Source organism: Falco biarmicus, chromosome 3, assembly GCF_023638135.1.
Source record: "Falco biarmicus isolate bFalBia1 chromosome 3, bFalBia1.pri, whole genome shotgun sequence".
Classification (NCBI taxonomy): Eukaryota; Metazoa; Chordata; class Aves; order Falconiformes; family Falconidae; genus Falco; species Falco biarmicus.
Window position 1 is genome coordinate 63,043,720 of NC_079290.1, and position 14,719 is coordinate 63,058,438.

At 39.8% G+C, this 14,719-nt stretch overlaps 1 protein-coding gene across 5 annotated transcripts in view; it reads left to right on the forward strand.

The window, feature by feature from the left end:
• The window catches only part of LDLRAD4 (low density lipoprotein receptor class A domain containing 4), a 294,829-nt gene that overhangs the window by 139,087 nt on the left and 141,023 nt on the right, over positions 1–14,719 (forward strand). For all 5 annotated transcript variants that reach the window (XR_008820903.1, XM_056332542.1, XM_056332540.1 and 2 more), the window contains one exon: positions 598–738. Coding sequence is in view for 4 of the 5 variants with exons in the window: in XM_056332542.1 (XP_056188517.1) it covers positions 598–738 (141 nt within the window). In the remaining variant the exon portion in view is untranslated. The remainder of the gene's footprint in view (positions 1–597; positions 739–14,719) is intronic.

A 14,719-nucleotide genomic window follows, 5' to 3' on the forward strand; every position in this document is an offset into this window, starting at 1 on the left:
GCTTGTGGGAGTTCAATGTGCAGACACGGAATGCTTGATTAATTAGTTGGGAGACTGGGAAATTTGCTTTGGAAAGGTAGTTAAGGAATAATCGTCTGTGTCTGGAAGGATTGTTCCTGGTTACAAACTATAATGTTGCATTACACCTGATGCTGTTTTATACTGTGCAAGACTTTTTTTAATGTGGGACAATTATTATTTTTATTCATAGTTCTGTCTTGACCCAAGTATGCAAGGTGCCACACAGACATGTATGAGAATATGGTCTTTGTCCGAAGTGAACTGTAATCAACATGAACTACAAAAAAAAAAATAATTGTCTGTTTATTAAGAAGACAAAGTTGAATTTCCCCAAATGGCAAATCTGGTTTACCAGTGGGTTGATTACGGTGATCTGCAATGTGTCATGTATGTATTTGTATGTGCAATGCTACAAATAATACATATAATATTTTGGTGTTGAAATGCTAAAGACCCATCCACCATGATAGCATCTACTTGAAAAATACTGCCTTTAATGTCAGTCATTCTAGCAGTGAAGAAAGTAAGCATCCGTTTCCTCACAAATTTTTGTTTTGGTTTCTTTTTGCCTTTCAGAGTGCAAATTCACCTGCGCCAGTGGTAAATGCTTGTATCTTGGTTCATTGATTTGTAACCAACAGAATGACTGTGGGGATAACAGTGATGAAGAGAACTGTCTGCTTGTAACAGAGCATCCACCTCCAGGCATCTTTAGCTGTAAGTACTGGCTCTTTGTGTGCATCCGTGTGTGTATATATGTCGAATACTTCTGTTTAGCTCAGAAATCAGTCTGTTTGGAGACTTGGTCTGCAGTGTGATACCTAGGGAGGATGAGATGAAGTAAATACCATTTTTCTCTTAACCAGCAGTGATTTGTAACACACTTTCCCTATGTTCCTAAAGCCTGAAAATTGTAGTTATGCAAAGGAAGTTTGTGCTGCAGACGTTGAGGTTGTAATTGTACAGATCATGTGTGGCTTCTGAGAAAGAAGCGTAAATATCTAAATGATTAAATAATTTGTTCTCCAAGGTTCTAAAAAATATTTTATGCTTTGTCTGTGTGACAGTCTTTATATGCTATTAAGACTATTAAGAAAGTTGTAATCTTTTCAGTTATCATTCCTGTTAATCAAATATATTTTATTAGTGCTGAGATGAACATCATTTGGTAGGTCACTGAGCTTTTGTATGTATATATTTAAAACAGCTTAATTGCTATTCTTTGGGGCATGAATTTCTCACAGAGTACCAGAGTTTATCACCAGAATTGCTCTCTTAGTAATTTTCCCTCAGTGTTGTACACTGAAACCAAACTTTGATTTTTGTGTTTGTATGTTCTACAGTAATTTATTTTTAAACCACAATTCAGCTTTCTGGATGGGGGAGAAATTTTCCAATAATGCTTCTGGTGTACAAGTACAACAGAAGTGCCATTATGCTACTTACTGCTTTCCAAATGGTTTGGCTCTGCCAGTACTGACATCCCTCAGCATGCTATTTCACCTCTGGTTGTGACTGTGGCTTAGGAATATCTGTGTTGTTATGTTGTTATTAATAATAGGGATTATATTAAACAGCTTGTATCTGTAATTTTTGTAACGAACGCATGTGCCACTAAGGAGGATAGAATCACAGAGTGGGTTCGTAATAGAAGACGAAATCTGGTGGTGAATATGCCTTTCCTCCTCTGCCCTCTCACGTCCAAATGAACGTGTTTCTAAATGTACTGCAAAAGTTTATAAATCTTGTACTTCCCAGTACTTTGGTGTGTCTGCAGTGATTTCAGAGGTTTTGAAATAACAATGGCCTACATAGGCTTTTATGTTACTTAATTTTATTTTTCTTCTGATTTGTTGGGGGTTTTCTTGTTTTGGTTTTTTTTTTGTTGGTTTTTTTTTGAGTGGAACTCTTTCCAAAGCCCCAGGACTAGCCATACATAGGCTTTGGTGAGGGGTCCAGACATGTATTTCCCCGTGAACTTAGGCTAATATTGGCTTTTGAGTTGTAAAAAAGTTATACCTTACTATTTGTTTGCAAGACATGTAAGCATATCTTTAAAGTTCAAATAGAGGAATTTTTTGATGGGAACACTGTACAGCTCTTCTCTTAAACCAGGCCAGCACAGCTGTTTGTCCGAAAGGAGCCATGTGGTAGCATGTGGTAGCAGATGGAAGGACGGACTTTGGTGACAAGCAGTTGGAACACTGCAGGTCGTGGCCCTGTGTGGCTGCAGTGTGATGGTGGCACCCTGTAAGTTCCTAGGTGGAGGTCCTGGGTGGACTTCCCAAAGCCTCTTTCAACTTGGGGTCTGATATCCAGGGCACCGGTGGTTTTTCAGTACCCCTCTGTGCTGGTGGCAGCTGTGCAGTAGTCGCAGCAGTGTGTTGGCACCATGTGCTGGCCGCCTCCTCAAAAGGCCTTTGGACTGTAGAAATTGTTACGTGCTTGATCCAGGATCTGCAGATTTCCTGGTCTTCCCTTAAGTCACATCTGTCCCCTTCGGCATTGCAGCAGGTCACGAACATGAAGACAGGCATGCCTGAAAGGGAGTGGTGCCAGTTAGCTGGCTGGTCATCCCCCTCACCTCCAGCAGCGTGACGTTTATCTGGACCAAACCCAACAAACTGTGTCTCTAAAAAACCTTCAGCAGCAGGTTTCCTCCTGCTTGCACAGGAACTTCGACTTCTGTGTTTCATGATCCTGTCTCTGTAAAGTCATGCAGGTCAACGTGGCAGCATTTCTCTTTCTTTCCAGTGGATTTGGAGAAGAATAGTTTACTTCCTTCTCAAATCAGCCTTTTACAAATATGAAGACTGTTACTACCCATCTGTCAGTTACCCTCTGGGAGGTAAAAAAAAAAACACCAAAAATAAACCCAAGTTCCTTCACAATAATTATGTTTCCTCAAATCTGTTATACTTGTTCATTTTCTCTGATTCCTTCTAAAATACGGTGTCCAATAGTCCTGCTACTTCAGTCCTCCCCAGTGGTGAGTGAAGAAGAATTATTAGGTAAACAGTCTTATTAAGTCACTCAAGAACTGTATTTGCTGGTTTTGGAACAGCATTTCAAATGAGGAGTTTGTAGAGGAAATACTTGATTTATTGCTAGGAGCATTTGGAAGTGCTTAACCTTTTGCTTACCTTGTAGCAGAGAGCCATTCATTATTTGTTGCATTTGGGGATATTGATAGTGACTGTACTTTTTAATTGCAATAGGGACTGTGTGACAAGTGCTGTTTATTTATTTTAAATAAAAAAACCCAAAACCCAGTGAAACAGGGTCCTAATGGGTGAAACAAAGAGGAAAAGTATCGAAGCCAGATGGAAAAATAATATAACTGTAAAACAATATTTAAATCAAATTAGGATTAGTGATGTTTATCATGTCCTGGCTATTAAACAGGCTGCTACATGGTATAAATCAGTGCCAGTTGGTTATAGGAAAGAGCATTATTATGGATGTGGCAGTTGGTTGTGTTGGCTTATTCCAGCCCTGAAAAAATGTGGAATACTTGTTGAAGTGAGGTCCCCGGGCCTTCGAGGGATGACATGTTGAATTAAGAAACCTGTGCATGCTTTTGCTCAATGATTTTAATGGGAATCCCTACCAGCATATATGTGCTTGAAATGTCCCAGCTAACGAGGCTACCTCCCCACACAGAAGTACATACATTCATTGGCATCTGATCAGTGACAAGACATAATACAGCTCAATAAGAAGAAAATGAGTTTAAAACAAAAATCGTTTGAGGAATTTTAAAGCAGGAATTTCTGGTCAGTGTTACATATCAGCTCTATTCTTGCATCTTCTTGCTTGTGCACAGCTCCTGAATGGGGAAGAAACTGTTGGAAGGAGCCACACATTAAGTGTGTGCTGGTCCGCATCTGAGCAGGGTGGCCTGTTTCTCCGTGGGACTGCTCTTGTATTTACCTAGAGCACATTGGCACTCCTTTGGTATCCCTTCCCTTCTGCTGTTTCTTCAAAGAATCCCTTTCTCATACTGTATTGAAACCTTCTATCTTCCCATGGTGGAAACAATATTCATCTCATTTCACAGTAACACATAGACTGCCCCAAACGATGTCTAAATAAATAAATTTTCATATGGAAGTTCTGCTTTCATTTGTTTAAGCAGTATATGCCATGTTAGCGGTAGCCCATATTTCCAAGCTACTGAAGCATTTCTCATTTGTGCTCTTGCCAGCAGCCAAATCCAGAATGTCTCATTGGAGCTTATTGTTTAGTTAAGTTGCATGAGCAGTGGTATAGAAAGATATTTTTTGTGGGTGACCTGCTCCCTGGATCTCGTGATTATAGCAGACGCTCTCTCATTGTGTTTGAGTTTAAATCTCCCAGACCTGGTGTTTCTCTCTCCTTGCTATTGTTATCTGGCACCAGTGTGAAGTCTGTTAATTCAGTCTTCTAAATGTTGCTGTTGAAGTCAATAAGATGTCTCACATTTACAAAGTTAAAAAAACCATGTATTTCTGCAGCCCTTTGGTTTTATTAATTTTCCTCTGCTGACTTGTAGGGAGGTTTCCTTATGCTGCTACATGGGCAGTTCAGTCTGTATAGCACACAGAAGATGGAGGGCCGCGGGGGGAAATCTGCAGCAGCTCCAAGGTGTGTTAAGAGTCTGATTTTAGACAACACAAGCTGCAGTCCAGCAAGTTGCTCAAAATACATCCTAAGGCATTTAAGCCAAACATGTTAAGGTAACAGCTTGCTTGGTTTGAATTGGGATTTTTAACATGGGTTTGGTGATGCATGTCGAAGCGCAGCTCGCCCTCCTCGGTGAGGATGCTCCAGTGTTACTGCACATTTCCCCACAGGTAGCCTGGTGCAAAGTAGCCCTTGTCACCTTCTGGTAGGACTACTTTCTGTTCTTATTTTCATCAGCTATAAAGACTTATTGATTGAGATAATGGTGGTAACTGTTCTTTTAACACTACTTGGAGGTCCAGGGTGTATTTAACAGCACAAAGCCACAGTGGGAAAAATGAGATGAAGGGTAGGATTTTAAACATTGCAGACTTGGCCTTGGCAGCAGCTTGCTGTTCCACGTGACCTGCAAAATTTGGACTCTGAGGAATTGAAACAATGTGCCTGCTTCTAGCAGGACACAGTTCATTTGTTCAAGCATTTCCCTTTGTTTCACAACAAATGATCATACTGCCTTGTCCTGCTAAAAGTAAATTAGATTTTGAAATGGGAAGCATGTCTGTTTGCAGCATCTGCGTTGTCTAATTGAGAAGGGTTGCAGTGATGGAGATTTTAGTTCTTTAATTGTTTGGTAGAAAACAGTACAGGTAGCTAGCTCTGCTGTGATCTGTATATGTTTGTGGGCATATGAAACACAAATATTGACATGCATGAGAATTTGAAGAATAAAGGAGAGCAAATCCTTCTTGTCATGTGAAAACTGTCTACATCAAATTTCAAGTTGTCAGCATTGATGGAGGTGATGTGTCATGGCTGTTTTGGCATAGAATAGTTTGCTGTGGGAGTTCATTTTCCTCTGCAAGGTAAAAAAACCCCAAACAAATCAAATATATAGCTCTCCCTTTCACCACCCCCACCTACTTCTGTCAGCTCTGAGCCTTGTAGGGATCTACAGGGGGTTGGAGAATGATTCTGTTTTAAAAACAAAAAGCTCAATCAAAGGAAAATATTTTGTTTAAAGAGACCTTTGGCATCCCCCTCTGACTGTGACACTGAATTTGCGCAGATAAAAACAACCGCTTAGATTTACATTTTGATTGTGCTTCTGCTTTCATGTATGCCAGGCTGTCCCACTTCAGGTGAAATTTATCCATTTCTTTAAATATTTAGCAGTCTAGCGTTGATGTTAATGAAAGTCTGGCACTGCTATTTTGAGCATTGCAACAATGATAGTAATTTTCAGTGTCAGATTACTGCTTCTTGGAGGAAAAGGGAGATGGGAGGAGGGAAGAGCAGGGGGGGTGGTGGAAATTGTTTCGGGTCTAATAGAGTTTGTCATCAGCCTGGCTGTGCCAGACAGATGGATCATGAATACTGTCTAGACGCTCTCTGCCTGAGTGGAGCTGTGGTCTCTAAGGACAAGCAATGAGACGCCGGCTTAAGTGACTGGGGAAAGTCAGGACATGCTCCCCTCTATAATCAGATGGCGATCTGGGCTGATCCTGCCCTGCCGGGTGGGGGGAGAGGCCCCGCTGGTGCTGGGAGCTGGTCAATACTGATCTCAGTTGAAACTTGGCTATTACGGGGCTTTAGGGGGGAGAGGACAGGGATGGTGTTACGACGCTATTGATTTCAGCTGCATCTGCCCAGGGACTGCCGGGTCATTTGGCTGGGAGTATAGATCTAGGGAGGGGGTGGATTGGGAGAGCCATCATCTGGCCATAAAGTACATGTGTAAAACTGCATGGTCATCTGTATTTATTGATTGGTTTAGTCACAGTATACCCTTGAAAATGCTTAGTTACTTGCTAACTTTTTCTTGATTTGGCCCACTTGTTCAGAGGGTTTCAGCTCTGCTCCCTACCTGGGGCTCCATATGTGTTAATGATTGGACTCAGTGATCTTAAAGGTCTTTTCCAACCTAAACAACTCCATGATTCTGTGTCCCCTGCTGTTAAGATGAGGTTACATGAGGCTGCCTGCAGTTTGGAAAGGGGAAGCTGTGTTAACAAGGTGAGACCTGTAGCCTAGGGCAGATCTTGTGCTTTTTAGTGGTCTTCTCATGCTGTTACTTGTCCTTTCCCTGTCACTAAGCACAATTAATGATTAGGAAATAGAAAATTCTGATGTAGACAGAGTGATAAATATTTTTTGACTGGTGGAGTTATCATAAAAACTTAATTTGGTACATATGCTAACTTACTTAAAAAGCAAGAGGTTCTCTGGGTTTTGTATCACAGAACAAGCCATGGCATTCTGGATTTTAGTTCTGTGTCTATATAACTAAATACTGGGTGGGTTTTATTTAGGAAATCCAGTTGGCTTTCAGCCTATAGTGAAGTCTGGTTTCTTAAAGTGCTGTAAGCAGGTTCTGTGCTTTGTTTTGAAATAATTTAATCTTTACATATTTTTGAAGCACAGCATGGAACATTAGCAGTTTATAGGAGCATGAAAATTTGGAAAAAAAGAAGGTAAATTTTCTGTTTTCCTTTAATATTTTGTACTTATTTTTAAAAATACTGCCTTTCCTGGTGTTTAATGAATGAAGTAGAATGCTGGTCCCATGAACTCTGTAATAAAACTGCAGTGGAATTCAGTAACGCTAGAGTTTACCCCTTCTTCATTTGAAGCCTTACAGTATTAACAGCTCGGACAAGCCAGACACACATGTATGTGGCCAATAACAACCATGAAATATGCTGGTACAACGTCAGGTATTTGCATTTGCTTACAAACAGGGCTGAACTCTGCTCCTGCTAAGGAATTTCCATTTCACAAAGTTTCCAGATGAACATTAATCATATTTTTACAGTTAATGAGAAAAGACGTAAAAGCTCATAGTGCCCTGCAGATGAAAATGTGGGAATTTCAATAGCTCTGAAATGCTGTATCATTCATTGACAAAGTGTGTTAAGTCAGTTGTATCACCTTTAATCAAGATCAAGATACAACATTTGTTAGAACTGTTTTTGTTCTTCATACACATTTCATTCATCCCTCCTTCAATTCCTGTTAGCTTTTAGAAACTTCATCTAGTACTAATTAGTACAATTATACCTGGTATTGCTTTTGCTTTCTCCTGTTTCCTTTTTCTGCTACTGGTTTCTTACAGAAGCAAAAGAGAATTTCAAGTGCTCAGAGTGTACAGTGTATTAAAATCTTTCATTCAAAGACTGATTTTTATGTATCTGAGAGAATGCTTAAACTTCAGGCTGGAAATCTCCAAAGCAGTAGTGCCAGGCATGATGTGACTTTCTGTCTTGGAGGTTTGCTGTCTCTCTGCAAGAGACAGGAGCTCCTTGTGGACTGCTGTGAAGAAGGGAGATGGCCTCCCATAGGCTCTGAGCGCACCATTTCTCACACTGTCTTCTCCATCAGAAGTGCATGGTAGCAAAAATATTTCATAAGTGCAGGCCTAAAACTAAAGTACAAAACCCACAACACAGTATCCTACCGCAGGCACAATTCTCGCCCTGGAGAGACGACGAGACTAAACTGTAAGGCAATTATTTTCAGACATTATTTCAAGTAGAACTAGTAGGTGCTTAAACACCAGATCAGAAATCATACAGAGTGGAACTGAGCAACTTTTGTTGATGTTATTTTTCAGTCCACATTAGTAAGTATTGTTCATTGCTGTCCTTCCTCTCTACTTTTTCATTTGCAGGGGTCGCACTGTACAGTGCACTACGAGCTGCCTGGCTAAATCACTGTAAGTTTTAGATGCAGCTCTGAAATCCTGTGTGAGTTTTAAAGCTGCTGGTGTCCCTGTCATTCATGCAATTCACATTGATTGTCACTGGTAAATGCCCATTAGGAGCACTCCAATTGTGCTGTGTTTGCACTTGACTAATACAAGCCTACAGGAGCAGTCACAAACTTTCTTCTGTACAGCATTGGAAGCTGTTCAGGTGCTTTGGTAGCATGAAGGTTACTTATATTTTCATATGCTTTAAAGTGTTTCAGAGAATGTGCTTTTAGGCAGCTTCTTTTTAAAACAAAAAATAATTAAAAAAACCCCTCTCACAACAAAGGGACCTGGAGTCAAACTAGACCACCTTCCATCTCTAGGAATGCTGCAGACTTGTGATCTTTGATTGCTTTTCATTTGGCAGATACATACCTGACCCTTCATCTCCAGAAACTCTTCATCTCCCTGATGAAATGAAGCACCTTAATTTTTCTGAATCAGACTCATCTCCTCCTTCTGTTTTAAAGTAACATCTGAGATAAAGGTGAATTGGGAGTTTCTTGTATGTCCTGGGAATAAATGCACACTGAATATTTTCTGTCAGAAGTTTCTGTGTAGCTTAACCTAGAGCATCATGTTCATACTCAAAGATATTCATGCATTTCAGTTATCTCTATGGCCAGTATTGTGTGTGAAATTACGTTTTACATATCATGTAGTGTTTAACCAAAGCATGTTGCTTTGGCCATTAGTGTGCAGCTATTTTTCTCAAACTGGGAAGTGTGAGAAACCCTGTTTTCTCCACAGTTTTGCAAGTGCTTGAAACTGGTGTAAGCCAGTGTTGCCCCTTGTAGTTGCTCCCTCATTTGTCCATGTGCAAATGTTTGTGTAGCCACACAGGAGTTGGGTTGGAGACCTCATCTGGTTCTGATGAAACTTCCACTTTGTTGTGGCTGGTGTCATGTCTTTGATTCTATTCTCAGCAAAACTGTGCAAACTCTTATGCTGGCACAAAGAAGAGGACAGTACAAGTGGTTCCATTTAGTGATGCTTTATCCTTGACTGGTTTAAGGTTTCCATGAAACAGTAGTGTTGTTAAATTCCTTAGTCCTTGCCTCACTAAAGCATATACTGAAAGACCTTTTCCTGAATACAGGAGAGTTTGGGAATTAAGAGCTAATTGTTGTTTTCCCTCTTCTCCCCCATTCTGAAAGTCTCATCATTTGTCACTTTTTGTTGCAGAGAAATGAAACAGAAGAATGAAACAACAGAAGGGGGTCTCTCATGCCCGTTCATGGGCTTGGGTTCATTAAGAATGAACCCATGCTAGTAGATGCTAAATGCTTAACATCTCAATAACAAAGTCCAGTTTGGCTTAAGACATGAGGCTTTATTGGAATAATGTTAGCTAGTTAAATGAGTTCATAGGAACAGCTGTCTTGGGTTGTATCAAAGGCCCAGCTAGCCCAATACTGAATCTGGCACCGGCCAGTTGCAGATGCTAAGTGAAAGACTATAAGCAAATGAAACAAAACAGTTGTGCTTTTCCCAGTAAACCAGGTTCCTTGGAGGAATGCTACACTGCTCTGCATAAGGAGCATGGGATTTCTGTCCTCCTGAGAAAATTCAACATTTAGAAAGGGAAGGAAGTGAGGTAAAGAGCAAATGTCTCTTTTCAGAAGTGTAAGAATGAGAGAAGAGCCTTCCAACCCTTTGCTAGCCAATAGATGTGTGGGCGCATTGGTTTCTTCAATATTCATCACGTGCTTTTCATGTTGAGGCACTTTGAATGTAGGATGCAAACTTGAAAGTGCTGAACTCATGTCAACCCGAAAGACTATTTGCCTGGTCTTTTCACTTATGTTGCAAGGAACAATTTTTTTTTTTTCTCTCATCAAATATTTTGAATTTTGAAAATTTCAAATTTGAGAAATATATTTCTCAATATCTCAAAATATTTCTCAAAGCTTACTGGTTTTTCTGATGGGTGGTGACGTTCTTTCGGACAGGATTTGCGGACTGTGTGACAGCTTTATATTTAATGGTGAACCATGTTCATCGTGTGATGAGAGTAGGCTTATAGTTGGCTTCGATGTTACAAAACCCAAACGCATGCACAAAACCTGTTGCAGGTAGAAAACAGTTGTCACCTGGGACTGTGTGGCATACAGGCATCAGATACTGTGGGAGTGCATATGTGTATATGCCAGCAGGCTAGCACTCATTTTTTGTTTTATTTACATGCATGTTGTATGCAAATGTAAGGAGTGAATACTAACCAGTTGGCATTTAGGAAAAATATCAGCCGCATAGGAAGATCTGTACCTCAGCTCCTATGAAATCATAAATGGGGATTTCTGTCTCAGTTTAAAAATACCCACTCTTTTTAATTAAAGATTTAGGGTTGAAATCAAGGCTAAAATATTTTTTCATTGTCTGTTTAGACCATAAATGAAACAGTTGACCAACTGTTGATACTGAGCCACTGTTAAGAGCTAAAAGAAAACAGATCAGGAGAGTGAGTTGTTAAAGTCATTGCATTTTGATCTGATAAGTGAGTTTTCTCTAATTTAGCAATACTATCGAAGAGGCTAGAGCGGTATGTAGCACAGCATTAGTCCAACCATACGTGATAAGATCACAGCTCTATTTTCTTTCCAGCAGTATTGCTACACTGGTGGCTTCCTCTTTCTTTCTCAGATTTCTCCTTCTTTCCTTCTGTTTCAGTATTGCTGTGTAATAGCTTCATAAAAGTTAGACAGATTAAGGACCTGGGGGTTGTAGAGATAATAATGACGCACTATGTGAATATGAGTCTGGCACCTAGTAGCACCTTGGTAGAAATAGGAAGCTGTGATCACAGTATTAAAATATGCTAACAAGCTGAAGGAGCTAATGGCTTGAATTTTTACAGTGCAGATGTTCAATCCAGCACTTGTGCTGAATACAATAACAAATGTGTGAGGGCTGATGGTGATATTACTGTGTTCTTGGCAGCACAGTCCTCCAAAACTATCTTTCTTTCTTTGATATTTTATCAAGATTTAGAATGTTCTTTTTTGTGATCTAAGATAACGAATGTGTGTATAAACAAATTGTTATGGCTAAGGCTGGTTAGGCAAGGGTTGTCTTTATTCAAACGGGATTCTGTAAGAATGGGTGTACCCCTGTGTGTCGTGGTGGGGATCAGTATCGCGGTTCTTGGATAGTTCATGCTCTGCATCTCCTACTGAATTTCAGATAATTTTATTGTTGTTGATTTCAAAACCTAGCCCATCTGGCCAGAATAAACCATCTGGTTTGAGAAACTGTAGAGCCACGGTCTGATGTAAGGGTCATCTCCCTGTGCTTTCCAGAGGAGAGTCAGTCAGTAGTCTCCTGGAGAACAGTCACAGGGGCCTGTATTCCACTCCAGTACCTCAGCCTGGCCACCCACCTCATGGTATTTCACATATTCGGGTCTCTTCCTTCATGTTCCATGCTTTGCAGCTAATGCCCAAAGTGAATATTGCTATGCTGCAGAACCTTTCAACTGTTTCAGTAGCAAATGATCTTGACTTCTTTCCAGCAGACTCTGATATTCCTGAAGAAATTACCATGTGTACCAGTCAAAGATTTCCTAGACGTTGTTGGGAATCATTATGTGGCAAACCTGAAACCTGCCTTTTTTTTTTTTTTTTTTTTCCTCCCTGGCAAAGGTGCTGGCTTGTTTGTTTCAATTACCAGGATGAAAGGTGCATGTGTCTTTTGTTTGTAATAAGCTGCAGCTCTCACTGTGAATACCTGTCACTTCTGATAGCCTATTACAATGCACATGATCAGTCAGCTGGCTGTGAGTATTTGGGGCTGGCGGTGCTCCTCCGCAGTTGCATTTACTATACTATGTAATGCAGGTTTCAAACCATGTCCCCTTTTGTCAATCCTATTAGATGAAGTATGGGTAGAATTAATTCCACTGATGTTATAAAACTAAATGAAGGACTGAAATGATATGAGGAATGGAAGACATGGTGATCAGTGAATAGGTCTTGCCAAGAGTTCCAGGTTTGCTTGGCATCTCTGCCACAGACTTCCTCTGCAAACCTGATGAAATCATTATTGTTTTTCTTCCTTAATGTCTTTATTTATAAAATTGAGATAATGATGTTCATCTACTTTGCAGAAGTAATAAAAGAAGATGAAAATTTTATGTGGTTGAAAAACATGCAAAGAGATGTTAAGCTGTAATAACCTCGGAAAATGGGTATTATACTGCAAAAAAACCCAACAATAAGCTGACTGTGAGAATTTTTAAAAAAGTTTAGAAAGCATGTGCTTCATGTTGTGTATTAACATTAGCACATACTGTCCAATATTAATAAATTTATCTTTGATTTTTCACTTGTATGTCAACATGTAAGAGCAAGGAAATAGATATGCTAAAGAGTTTCTAAGTAGACACATAAAAAGTCAATTTGCATTAAAATTTGACTAGAGACAGAAGAATAGGAGTAAGTTTTATCAGTCAACTATAATTCCACAACTGGAGCAGAATATCTAAAAGAAAGGTGAATGTAATGCAATGTAATGATATTTGGTTGTGTGTTAGGGAAGTCTGAAGAGGTATATCAGAAGGATTTAATCAAATGAGGTCAGCCATGAACAGAATGATGGATGAAATTCAATCTTGATTAATGCAAAGTAATTCATACTGGAGGGCAAAGTATGTGCTATTAATACAGTTTATTGGATCCTAATTAATTGTGTAGTTTAAAGAAAAAGGACCAAAGTATCACTACAAAGGGCTGAATGAAGACCTCTTTAGAGAATATGGTTGTGGTCAGATAAAATATTTTGAATCAATAAAAATAGGATGTGAAATGTTGTGATGCTGTGACATAAATCAACATTTCACCTTTATCTAGAATGCTGTGTTCAAGTGTTGCCACAGCACAGAAACATGCTGCAGATGTAGAAAACATGGGAAAACAGCAGAAAGAAGTTGTGAACAGACTTTTGATATGAATAGAGACCAGAAAGCTTGGAATTGTTTACTAGTGAGGCTAGGTAAAGAGTGGGGAGATAAAAAGGTACACAGAATTATGAGTGTTGAACAGGAGGTGGGTCTGGAACTTAGGCTGTATTATAAGATTAGAAGATGGCTCAGTGCAGTAGTTGAAAGCTGATAAAAAACAATTTTTTCCACACATCCTGTCTTTAGGCTGTATACCTCATTATTGTGCAGTGTTATTGAGGCAAGAATTTAGCAATAATTAAAGAAAGGAAGCCTCTGAACTCTAGAGTCCACTTGTGTGCAATCTATCCAGAGAGGAGTAGTTAGGAAATGTGTAAGGCTGAGGTTTCAGTCTTTTGGAGAACTGAACATCCTACTCCAGGAGAACAATGCGTAGATTGCCATGTGTGGTGTGAGACTGAAGTTCATTGTAAGTGACTTGGAATAGTGCTTGTGTGCAGCTATGATCAAAGTCCTCAGGTGCAGTTTCACTGACTTAAGTAATACTGATATTGCATGTGACAGCCTTCCGTCATATCTTATAAAGCAGAAATCTGGACTGTCTTGTGTATGTTTTTCATAGAAGGTGGTTAACTAGCGAGGCTGGCAGATGGAGTTGCTCAACAAGTGAAAACTGTGGTTATCTCTGCCAGCCAGTGTTGAATTACCTATTGCACACCAGGCTCTAGCCCTGGGAGGGGTGTTGAGCACATCCCCAGTGCAGGAGAGCACACTGGTGGGAAACACGTACTAGGAATTGCAGAGGAAGCTGGTTTAAGCAAGCAAGGTTTAGAATTAAATGTGTTGCAATATGGATTGGTATTTAATTCTTTGAAGCTTCTTACAGCCCTTCTTCCATTAGGCTTGTGTAGTTAATAAACCAGACCTTCAGAAATGTTTACTCGTTACATGTAATGTACTGAACTCCGTATGTCAGTGTTCAGCAGTAATGGACACCATTTGTAGATCTTCTGTTCTTGCAGGAGGTGATAATAGTTTCCTTGCTTATTGCAACACAAGCTGTCCATTAATTAGGACTTTCAGAGAGAAATGTGTGTAGGCTGTGAACATGCAGAGTGATGCAGAGAGGTGGAAAACAGATGTTTGGTCATATATGCACCAGCCAGCTATTACTCAGATACCATCCGTTGTCTAATTAGCGGCTGGAATGTTGAATAATATTGGTGGTTGTGCGATTGCTGGAGTGCAGTCCGGCATCTGGTTTTCACACTTGTCTTAATCTCTACATGGTACTTAAGTAACATGCTTCTATTAAAATTGTTTTGAAAATGAGGTATCTAGAACTTACTTGTTACAGCAGATTAATTTCTTGGTGCAGACTACTGAAT